Source organism: Pseudonaja textilis, chromosome 2, assembly GCF_049901715.1.
Source record: "Pseudonaja textilis isolate UNSWEBS1 chromosome 2, rPseTex1.2, whole genome shotgun sequence".
In the NCBI taxonomy this organism is placed as follows: Eukaryota; Metazoa; Chordata; class Lepidosauria; order Squamata; family Elapidae; genus Pseudonaja; species Pseudonaja textilis.
Genome location: NC_141991.1, coordinates 139317258 through 139329863, shown reverse-complemented (window position 1 = coordinate 139329863; position 12606 = coordinate 139317258). Strand labels below are relative to the sequence as shown.

The following is a 12606-nucleotide window of genomic DNA, read 5'->3' as shown; positions in this document are numbered from 1 at the left end:
CTACACTTAAGTCTAACCGTAGGCGGTGTAGTTCAAGGTTGTCCAAAATCTCAAGCCTGGTGATATATTTTATCTGGCGATAGGGATTCTCTGCTTCATACTCAAAATTTGCCACAGCTTCTAATGAACAATACAATTCAAATCTATCAGCTCATCTACGAACACTAGGAATTAAATTCAAATAAGGTGACCCCCATTGTAATTCAATTCTGAATGGTTCAGTCTAGGCATTTTGACACCTACCTAGGACATCACAAAATTCTTCAGCACTGAAGATCTGTTCCCCTTCTTTGGGAACGCTGACAAAGGCTTGCAATAAAGGCGAAAGGACAATGGATCCCATGCTTGCCTGGCGTAGAAGTGACTCCAGATACCTGGGAAGAGATGCCGCAAAAATTTATTCCATCTTTAAAATGTTATGTAGAATGTACTAAGCAGAATCAGAATAGAAACTATGTATTATTTTAAGTGTTAAATTTGGGGGAAATAGAAAGGTGTCATACTTCAACCAGTCACTACAGGAAAAAGTTTGTGTTAAAGAGAAAGATAAATGGATAATTGAAAAAGAACGGACAAAAGATACAAGTGTAATGATTTGAATTGAGATTAAATAAATAAAATAGAATTAAGAGAGTGAAAAGAGGGGAGAAGATATATGCAAAATATAGAATTTTAATTAAGATATGAAATAGTATATAAGCTGAGCATGAATTTGATTTATGTCTGTACAAAAAGTTATAACCTGGGGTTAAGCCGCTTTCTAAAAAGAAGTTTTATGTTTTTATGTTATGTGTTTTGTTAGTCTATGTTTGTTTATTGAGGAGTAATGATGTTGGATAAGAACATATGAAATAGCAATAATATGAAATATAGTAATATGAAATACATGAAAGTATAAGTTTAATGAATAAAATTGAACAGAAATAAAGGAAGAAACAGTGAGAAGATGGAAAATAGTAAGAAGATATGAAGTTGAATATATAAGATGCATATCAAATTGTGTGTGGAAACGTGATAATTTAAACTATATTGTACTTAAATGAGATGTCTTATTTGTTTTGTTAAGTAGTTGTTAGAAAAGATGCTTTATGTTCTTATGTCTTATGTTTTGTTTGTGTACTCTCTTTGAAAATTAATAAAATTTGTTTAAAAAAAAATTTATTCCATCTAAGAACAACTGAGTACAACTTTCTTAAACTTGTTGCAGGGCAGCTATCTGGAAACAGGAAAATGACAGAGCCAGGAAACCTTATTAGTAAGAAAGTCTTCCTAAGAAAGCTTTAGCTCACAACCATAATATCCTTTCTCCCTCTTTCTATAAGAATGTACTAATGGGAAGAAGGAACAGCTTGTCCATTCCTGAAAATAGTGTATTATTTTCAGCGTAGACAACCCTCAGCCTAGTCTCTAGTCTCAAGAAGAATTTTTTTAATGAATATCTCAGAGAATATTTCAGAGCTGACTCTTGGAATTTCATGGAGATAGTAAGAGTGACCTTAGTGTTCCTGGGACCTACAGTTGTACAGCAGTATTTTCTCCCATGCAGGTCACCATTGTGCTCCGGCCACATACCAGTTGGTATAGAGCGTGGTGATGGTCTGCTCCCCACTTGCATCCAGTGGCTGGGTGTGCTGCAGGAGCACTCCACCGAGGAGGTGTGAAGTATCCACTCCCACACGATGCATCAGGGACACCAGGAAAGTAGCATAGGCCTGCACGCCTGCTAATACTTCTGTGGGACGCACTATCTCTGGAGAACCTGGGTTTGGTTTTACCAGTCGCGCCAAACATCTATGGGCAAGATCAGGAAAACAAGGAGAAACAACAACAACAAAAGCAAACTTACATATATCAACTTGCAACCCTCAAGTCACAATTCTGCAGGACAGTATATTTATTGTGTTGTATTGTATTGTATTGTATTGTATTATTTCATTAAATTTATTGGCCACCCATCTTACCATAAGGTAACTCTGGGCAGCTTACAAACACATACAATCTAAAATATAAAAGTTAAAAACAAACAATAAAACCAAAAACACATAGGGGTGGGAAGAGGGGAGGTGGGATCTATTATTACTCAATCAACCACCTCCATTGCACTGACCCCTCACTGGAGTCCCAAGCCAACCAGCACAGCTACATCTTTAGGCCTTATATTCTGTTAGATACAGATAATCAGAGTTGGAAGGGACCTTGTAGGTCATCTAGTCCAACCCCCCGCCCAAGTGGGAAACCCAACACCATTTCTGACAAATGGCAGTCCAATCTCTTCTTGAAAGTCTCAAGTGATGGCGCTCCCACAACTTCTGAGGGCAAGCTGTTCCATTGGTTGATTGTTCTCACTGTCAGAAAATTTCTCCTTGTTTCCAGGTTAAATCTCTCCTTGTTCAGTTCCCATCCATTATTCCTTATCTGGCCTACAGGCGCTTTAGAAAATAGCTTGACACCTTCATCCCTGTGGCAGCCCCTGTTATATAGCTTATGATATTATATAGCTCAGAATGCCTCAGCAAAGAGCAAAGGGAATGGGTGGTTAAAGTTTCTGTCCAAGGAACATAAGCCAAGCCTGCTAGTGCATTTGGAAATAGATTAGGTATTTGCTTATGGAGAGAGGGTGGGCTAACAGCAAGAAAAAAATATCCACAGTTTTAAATGTTAGCTACCAAAGGAGACTTAAATCATCCGGCTGAACAAGCCATATGTAGGAATAACAACAAGGTATGGATGGTGTGGCTTATAGGGCCATGGTTCTTCTCCTTTGCATTACTGACTCCCCTGCACAAGTTAGCTTAGCTTCTCTTCACGATTAACAGATATTTAGTGCATTTTCATGATCTAGCAAGTTCAGTTCTGAGACTGAAACATTTGCAGGTCATTTTTATTAAGAGGGTTCACATAAGCTTCAAAGTGGCATTTCATTGTTGTCTGCTATGTCTACCAATACACTTTAATTCAAACTGAAAGGGCTCACCTCAAAGCAAGACAAAACACAAGCATAAATATAATATGCTGTTATTTGTAGTATCTAAAACAAAAGCAATTCAAAACAATTATCTAAATAAAAAAGCTTGGTGTCAAAACAAAACAATTGTTTCCCACAATATATTTCTGGTAAGAATAGAGTGATCCAACAGATGGTAAAGCCTTCTGTAGCTCTACTCTTTAAAGAGTTACAGAAGGAGGCAATAGCCAGTCTGAAGTTCCAGGCAGAAGCATCATCTGGATTACATAGCAAAAGCTCTCTGGCAGGGGTGGGATTCAAATTTTTTAATAACCGGTACTGTGGGTGTGGCTTAGTTGGTGGGTGTGGCTTGGTGGTCATGTGACTGGGTGGATATGGCTTGGTGATCATGTTATTGGCTGGGCATGGCCAACTCAATATCACTCACATCGAGGCACGCATCTTCTCACTTGGCCTGTTATGACTGTGGGGATGCTGCAACAGTCGTAAGTGTGAAAAACAGTCATAAGTCACTTTTTTCAGTGTCATTGTAACTTTGAATGGTCACTCCACACAAGCAAAGTACCAGCAAAGAAGGAAAAAAAAAACTCCAGAGAAGTTCCAGAGACAGTTTAGTCCTGCCAAGAATGTAATAAGGGTTAATGGAGAGGCAGTTTCTGTAAGCAACACCAGAATGTTTCCCTCCTGCCTTTCTTATAGGATTAGGCCAGTAATTTCTCCTGACAACCGGTTCTCTGAACTGCTTAGAATGTTAACAACCGGTTCTAGGGAATAGGTGCAAACGGGTAGAATCCCACCCCTGGCAATAGCACATAGACTTATATACCACTTCACAGTGCTTTACAGCCCCTCTCTAAGCTGTTTTACAGAGACAGCCTATTGCCCCCAACAATCTGAGTCCTCATTTTACCCACCTCGGAAGGATGGAAGGCTGAGTCAACCTTGAAAATAAACTTTGTTAAAGAGGTAGTTAAAAAAAGGTTTTGCAAGAAGTCTATAATGTATACAGTTGTTTAAAAAGCGTACAACATTCTAAGCCACTGTTTTAATCATTAATTTAAACCATAATTAACTGGGTTCAGGACTTTTAGCAAGCAGTGAGAACACCTGACTCACATATGGAAGGCTCCCTACTAAACTATGGACTAGTATCTAAATGATTGCATGAACAGTATTTTACACTGTATTCAATTATGGTGTCATTTGAAGAACTCCCTACATGCTTCAGTACACTTGACTGCTGACAAACAAAAGAAATATTGTAAAAGGTTTACCTTGTTTTCATTGCTAATTTGCCCTAGGTCACTCAGAGTCTTTAAAAAGACTTTGAAATAAACACAGCAGATTAGGGTTTAACACAACATGCAAACTAATGTTGTATAGAAATCTTAACGCATCCGTCTAGCTAGACTCTAGCAGATGCCTGGGTTTTTGCAACCCAGATCAGGGCACCGTAGCAAATCCAGCCATTCAATTCATAGGCATGCCAAGAATTAAATGCATAGGAGAGTTAATAAGGTTGAAGGGAGGCAGATCATGCTCAATTCATTGAATTCAGAGAAATTCAGAATGGGACCCACACTATCACCTACAATCAGAGGTGTCAAACTCGATTTCATTGAAGGCCGCATCAGAATTGTATTTTACCTCGGAGGGCCAGAGTGGGCGTGCCCAGAGTGAATGTGGTCAACTCAACATCACTCGTGTCAGGGGTGCCTGTGGTGGCCCGAACCCTCTGCCAGAGAAAACAGGCTCCTGAGCTCCGTTTTCGGCTGCAACGGCCTCCAGTAAGTAACCCTCTGCCAATGAAAACAGAGCTCAAGAGGGCTGTGTGCAGGCCAGCCTGGTTCTGTTTTTACTGACAGCGGCACCTCAGACCAGTCTTTCGCCGTTTCCAGGGTGGCCCTGTGGGCCAGATCTAATCACCCCATGGGCCAGATCTGGCCCCTGGGCCTTGAGTTTGACACCCCTGACCTACATCAAGGTCCTTCAAACTTGGCAAGTTTGAGACTTGTAGACTTCAGCTCCCAGAATTCCTGAGCTAACATGACTGGAGGAGGAATTCTGGGAGTTGAAGTCCACAAATCTTAAAGCTGTCAAATTCGAATTCCTCTTACCCCCCCCCCCCTTTTTCCATTCTTCAAAATAACATGCACGTCCACTTCTAGAAAACTACCCTGCCCACATGGCAATAATATCCCATTACTTCCTGTACCTGCTGAGTCGGATCTCCAGCTGGCTACTGAGATACTCCACTGGAGTTACTATGTGCTCAAAGACAACAATGCTGTTTGCTTGGTTTATGCTCCAGCAAAGCTCAGACAGGGTCAGATGCAACTTGTCTAGACTGGGAAAAGAAAAGAAAAAAGATACAGAATGGATCAGAGTTTTTATAATATAGAAGGCATTTCCCAAAACATTTTTTTTAAGAAGCAGGGGAGGACAGAGAAAAAAGAGTAAAGATCTGGGGAAAGCTTGGGTTAACCCAACTCCAGAAGATACCACTTTGAGTCCAATACACTTTGGAAATATTAGTAATATATTTCGAGAAAGCTTATTTCTTCTTCCACTAAGCCTGCTCCTAAATGCTTTCACAAGATATTTAGGGCAGCTGGCAGATATAAACAGAATAGCTGCGCAAAGTTTCAGGTTCAAAGAGAAAAAAAAGTGCTTCAGAACTCCTGCAGGCACACCTGTAGCACATCAACAATTCATAAACTGCAAATGTGTCTTGCATTGGGATTGGGGTACCTATAGCTGCAGAGGACAGCTATGTGATCCACAAAAAGGTGCTGCGGTTTTAAGCAGTTGTCAAAAAAGTGCCACACAAGCAATTGTTATATTTTTTTTTTCTCTGTTAATTTTGTTATTTTATTTTTTAGGAAGAAAAATTTCCTTTCCCCTGTATTGATTGATTACATACCATCAAGTCAGTGGTAACTCCTAGCAGTCACACAAATTTGATTTATGATGGTCTTATTTCTAACCTAGTCCTTCAGATCCTGCAACACACACCCATAGCCAATGTAACTGAGTTTATCCAATTTGCCGCTGATCATCCTCTACCGTCCATCCCTTCTACTTTTCCTAGCTATATGCCCTTCTGCAGAGAGCTAGGTCTTTCATGATGTATCTGAAGTAGGATCATTCAAACTCTGAGTTGATTTCTTTAATGATCCATTCTTTGGTTTTCTTGGCTGTCCATGCTACTCTCAGGAGTTTTCCCCAACACCAATGTTTCAAAGTACCTGGTATTCTTCCCATTCTGCTTCTTCAAAGTCCAGCTTTCACATCTATAGCATGTCACAGAGAGTTATGTGGCTTACACTGTTCTGATCTTTCTAGGTATGTAGACTTCTGAATATCTTTTCCAAGATCTTCATGGCTCCCCTACCAAATTCTACTCTGTATTTCTTGGCTGCTTTTTCCCTTAGGATGGTTGATCCTAAAAGGCTGAAGCTATCTACCACTTTGATGTCTTCATTGTCAGTTCTGTGGCTGGTATCCTACCATTGTCATTAGTTTGGTCTTGTTCATCTTTACTGGCCCATTTTTTCACTGTTCGTCTAGATTTTTATTACTTTTCTATTATTTTTATTACTTGAACTTGCAGTTCCTTTGTATTTTCAGGTGTCAGGGTAGTGTCATCAGCAAAGTGCAAGTTAATGACCTTCCTCCAATTTTAAAACACATTAATCTTTTTCCAGTACAGTTTCCTTTAATAAATATTCAGGATGAATAAATAAGGGAAGAATATACAGCCTTGCCTCACAGCTTTACCAATATAGAGACAATCTGCTCTGACATGTTTTGTCTGTACTGTGGCTTCCTGATCTTTATATAGGTTTCACATGAGAAGTGTGGATTCCCATTCTTCTGAGTACATTGCACAGCTTGACATGATCAACACAATCAAAAGCTTTTGATTGTCAATGAAGCAGATACTGATTTTTTAAATACTGTATATATTCTTTGGCTTACTTAATTATCTGGCGTGTATTGGCAATAACATTCTTATTGCTCAGCCTTTTCTAAAGCCAGCTTGAACATCTGGCATGTAGAGCTCTAATCTGCTCTGGAGGGATCCTAAGCATTATTTTTGCTAGCATGCAAAATTAAATACAAGGTGCAATAGTCTGCATACTCTGTAAAGTCTCTTTTTCCTTTTGGGGGGGAGGGGGAGGTGGAGGGGTACCAATATTGATTGATCTCTTCCAACCTGATGGGCATTGTGTCATTGTTCAGATTTGCTGACATAACTTGGTTACAACCTAGACCCGTGATGGCGAACCTATGGCACGTATGCCACAGATGGCACGCAGAGCCATTTGTGTGGGTATGCAAGCCCCAGGCAAACTTACCTCACTGTACATGTGCATTACTCACAGCTGATTTTGGGGCCTTTTTCAGCCTGTCAGAGGCTTGAGGGATGCCTCTGCAGGATTTGCAGGCCAAAAAATAGGCCCGTTTTGTCACTTCCTGTATTACCAGAAACAGTGGAAGTGATGAAATGGGCCCATTTTTTGGCCTGCAAAGCCTGCAGAGGCATCCCTCAAGCCTCTGGCAGGCTGAAAAAGGCCTCAAATGGGCTGAAAATCAGCTGGGAGGTGCAGTGCAGCTAAGGGGGCAGTGGGAATTGTGCGTGCATGTGCAGGGGACTGGAGGGGCTACACACATTGCCTTTTGGATTAGCCACCATTGACCTAGACTAACACTTCTTCTGTTGCCCGCCTCACTTCTTTAGATATTCCATTAATTCCTTTAGCCTTTTGACTTGATAAATAACTGGAATGCTGATCTACCACCATCTCATAGTATTAGGAGTTCTTGTAAATAGGAAACATCTTTTATGTATCTTGGATGTTGATATCTCTACTGTACACTCCTTTCCATTTGTGTTGCTTTTTGTATTTCTTTTTTTTTTTTTGGTAAATTTTATTTGAGTTTTCACAAAAAGAAAAGAAATACAAGTAAAACATCTTTTCTGAAAGCAGCATAATCCCGGGTTACATTTCTTCGTACAGACACAAATTCAGGTTCATGCTCATTTTTATATTCTATTCCATATCTTATTACTATTTTACATTTTCTACATAGCTTCTCCCCTCTTTTAATTTTCTCAATTTTATTTTATTTATTTCATCTCAATTCAAATCATTATATTTATATTTTTTGTCTGTCCTGTTTCAATTGTCTATTATCTTTTCTCATTAAACAAAATTTCTCCTGTAGTTACTGATTGGAGTATGACGCCTTTATATCTTTCCCCTAAAATTATAACACTCAATATAATACATAACTTCCATTTGGATTCTGCTTGGTACATTCTTAAACTACACACTGTATTCTTAAAAAAAGAAAAAATTATAAATGTATAATATAATTAAAGCAACATTCCATTCCAATTCAATTCTATCATTAGTATTAATATTCATTAAGATCTTAACATTTTTCATGTTACTTTTCAATTAAATATCATACTTCTATGGGAACAATTATACACTTTCCATAGTTAATTCCCCCTCTTCACTTATATTTTATAAAACATTGACTAATTAAAATGTTCCCGTTCCTTCCTAATTCAATTTTCTCATTTATTTTATTTCATTTTTTTATTCACAAACATTTCACTAAATTACACTAACTATTTTATCCCTCATTTTAATCGTATGTTGCTTCCAATTTTCTAAAGTTATTTCTATTGCAAATATAACAATACAATCTTATGTACCTTTACAGAATCCCTTTTTCAGTTAGATTTTCACCCATTATCTCCAAATAGGTCCTGTTTCTTTATATCTTGCTCCGGACTTTTGTAGCTTCTTTTCCTTTCCTTCTTCCCTCTCTTCTTCTCTCTCTCCTTTTTTCCCCTTTGTCTCTCTACTTCTATTTCCCTCTTCTGTATTCCCCTTTTCTGTTGCTTTCCAGCATTATACTTATTTTTCAAATTATTTTTCTTTTCTTTGGTTGTTTTTTTAAGTCTTAAATTCTCCATTCTCTTTCCCAGCTTTCCTTTTTCTTCCCCACATAGAGTTACTTGTTCATTAAAGATGGCTTCTTCTTTGTCCCAGTCTTCTTGTTTTGCAGTCTTTCCTTGTTGTTTCTCATAGTTCCAGATCTCCATTTCTAAGAATTGAAAAACGAAGCCAAAAGAACCCTTCCCTTCTTGTGCATCTTCTTTGTACTTTTAAAGTTCCATTTTCAATCCATCCAGAAGTGATGCCATTATAAAATTTTTAAACAATCACCCAATTGGTTTTAGTCATTTAAATATAATAACCAAAAATCCAAAAGTCACCAAGCAATCCAAATACACACAAGCTGTTTCTTTTTACGCTTTCTTTCTTTTTTTTTTCATTTTCTCTTCCTGGGGTTACTATTTAGTTGCAAAGTTTCAGTTAAAATGTATCTTTTAGAAGTCTTATTGAAATTTTACTTTAGATTCTTTTTAATTCCAGGCAGTCTCCTCCCTCTAAATGCCCTCTTTGGCATTTAGTTATATTTTCAGCTTAATTGCCTATTGATGCCAAAGCGGATTTTTCCAATTTCTTATTTAAGTCGCTTAGTTGTCAGTATAGGGAAGGAGAGAGAAGTGGGGAAAAGGCAAACCTTTCCCTTTTCACTTTCCTTCGCTGATTCCGACTCTTCTTTGGGAGCAATGTTATTTTTTGTAAGTTTAAATTCCAGGGTACCTTAGTTGTTGCTTTTACAATTTAACCTGGTCAGCCAAAACTTTCACTTCTTATCTTCCTCTTGCACATTTTCCTCCAGCTTTTTGTAGTTCTTGTGCTCTTTTGTATCAATGAAGCTGGAGTCCTCAGAGCCTGATTCAAGACTATTTACAGCCCCAATTTTAGTTCCATTCCATTAGGAAAGCCATATCCAACTTCTCCTGTACATTATAAAATGTCTTGTATCCCACCTTAAAAGCACAAAAATATATAGCCCCTTCCTTTCCTATGAAGAAGTGTATCTCCTTCATCATATCTATTTTGATTCTGATTATACATAGTTACAAACAAAATACAGAACAAACTTAGTTCTGAATTAGCATATGCAATCTTCTTGAAAACACTAGATCATCTTTAGAAATTGCATCATGATGAAAAATCCTTTCAGGATATATTAGGATTATATTCAGGATTATATAAATTACAGTATATTTATTATAATGTTAATTCAGAGTTATATATTAGGATATATTCAGGATTAAATTAACATCTCAGGGTATCTATATGCTCTCTTATAACAGAACCATCAGGTTCAATGTTATCTAAAAGGTAATTAGTTTAAGAAATATAAATGATTTGAATGTTATAATCTTACTTTGTAACCAGACCGCGGTTCTTCCGGATGCTCTCTGCTCCAGGTTTATCCCTTTCTGGCTCTGACTTTTTGGAAGCTTTTTTTTGAGCCCTCTTGGTTCGGGCCTTGCTGATGGTGGGTGCACAGTGCTTGGGTAAGAGCTGGGAGATAAGAGAAAGATAAAGGCAGAGGTGATATTCAGCAGGTTCTGACCAGTTCTGGAGAACCGGTAGTGGAAATTTCGAGTAGTTCAGAGAACCGGCAAATCCCGCCTCTGACTGGAGATTTTACAGTATCCTTCCACTGCCATACCCACCAAGCCACACCCACAGAACCAGGAGTAAAAAAATTTGAATCCCACCACTGGGTAAAGAGGTAGGGCATATTGCATGATTGGTTGTGGTGGTCTGGGAGATCACCTTCAAGAAGAAGCTTTTATCCTATCGGCATGGAAAATCCATTAATAAAATCAGGAAACCATAGCTATCAGTCAGCTATGTGAAGCTTCAGTAATCCCCCAAGTATCAAACATTTGCTTTGTCCCATCAACCATCTCCCCAAAATGCTTTGATGTAACCAGCAACATGGTGAATTGATCTTCAGGTAAATCCAGGCTGCCATCTTAGGCTTAGTTAGGCCAGTACTTTTTAGTTAGTACTTAGTTAGTTAGTACTTTTGTCAATCAAATGTGTGAGGGGTTCTTGTTGCTCCCTAAGCTTAGTTGTTTTCTTGCAGACATTTTATTACCCAAACTAGGTAATATTACTGATGATTACTAGTACTGATGATGTCCGCAAGTAAAACAACCAAGCTCAGAGAGCATTAAGGACCCCTCATTTTAACCCTGAGCTACAAATATTCTCCTGTATTGGAATCAAATGTGTATCCAACCCATTCCTCAAGCTGCCTTCTTTTTGTTTTATACTAAGAATCTAGTCCATGCCCTTCATACCCCATTCAAATACCTATCCACCCCACCCATAATTTCTATTCCTCAGTTCAACCAGAAAGTGTCCAGAGAAGTGCACATGGGGTCTAGTGTGTTGCAAAAAAGACATGCTTTAATCTTACTTTCAAAGGACCAGAATTTATATAATCTACAATATTATTCCAACATTCCATCTTTCTCAGATCAATCTTGTTTCATCTTGCAGATTATAGTGCCTTCTCGGAGTTCTTGTACATGGTTTACCTCTGGGGTCTGATCCTCAGCATCCCATATGGAGTTGGGTTACTCACTTGCTCGCTCAGATTACATTGTTCAGCACAAGCATCAAGGATGCAGTTCGAAGTCTGCTTTGCAATCTCTTCCAGGAAGTTGTTGCATAGGGCCAAGGCACAGGTGCGCAGATGCGGATACTGGAATAGGGATCAAAAATCACCTTAGTTCACTACATGGCTTGTGTATTACGATTGTTGATCCTTGGGTAAGTGAATGTAGCATTTGTTCATTAAAAATAGGTTTCATTATCCTCAATAGGGCTTGATTCCTAGTGCATATGGTAAGGTTCATATCTTAAATTATGTGCTGATCTTCAAAAGGTAAAAATTATGTATTTATCTAGTCCCTCATATCTTGCCTACTAATAAGAGTTTAATGCTTGCTGTAATAAAATACAGAAACAGCAACAACAACAATAATAATAATCAGTTAAAAACACGGTTAACCACCACTGCTATCTTACTTCTCCATACTACATACTCTTCAAAAGACTGCCATTTGCATAGCTTCTTAAATCACATATATAGTTCAGATAAAATAGCTGGAACTTTCTGGTTTGTGTATGCATTGTAGACATGATCAAACACTTTTTTTCTAGTTGTGGAATTGAAAATACAATATGTACAGAACATTACTTTTAAAAACCAGGTAGGCCAATAGAAATTATAAGAAAGGGCAGAAAAAGCAAGCTTATGTAGGCTGGTAAGAACCTCTCAACCCAGCTGTTTATCTTTCTTTTTCTCATGAGTCAAAAATGTACACACCTCCTCGGGGCACATTGGATGGATTGCATTGATGAAATCAGCACACAGAAGTGGGAAGACAATGACATAACGCAACATGGATGGTTCCTCTAAGGAGGCAGCAAATAACTTCTCCAAATGGCGCATGTGGAAACTGTCAAAGAGATAGAAACTTAAGAAGCTCAAACAAGTAGAAGCAAGCAACCTTAAGGCACATGTTTCCTTTCCATTCATTCTTCTAATGAATGGTATGATGAATACTGTATACAATTGCTAAAAAGGATAATGCTCCCAATGATATGATATTATATTTAATGTTCTTTTTTTAAAAAAAGAGTAATTTGAATAAAATCCCATCAAGACAATTAGCA

At 38.1% G+C, this 12606-nt stretch overlaps 1 protein-coding gene across 2 annotated transcripts in view; it reads right to left on the bottom strand.

Moving 5' to 3' along the window:
• NCKAP1L (NCK associated protein 1 like) overlaps positions 1-12606 on the bottom strand; it is a 109614-nt gene that overhangs the window by 51872 nt on the left and 45136 nt on the right. For both annotated transcript variants that reach the window (XM_087925491.1, XM_087925490.1), the window contains exons 17-22: positions 12257-12389; positions 11510-11629; positions 10292-10431; positions 5181-5312; positions 1573-1791; positions 244-374 (exon numbers count right to left, since the gene is read on the bottom strand). In XM_087925491.1, the coding sequence (XP_087781617.1) occupies positions 244-374; positions 1573-1791; positions 5181-5312; positions 10292-10431; positions 11510-11629; positions 12257-12389 (875 nt within the window). The remainder of the gene's footprint in view (positions 1-243; positions 375-1572; positions 1792-5180; positions 5313-10291; positions 10432-11509; positions 11630-12256; positions 12390-12606) is intronic.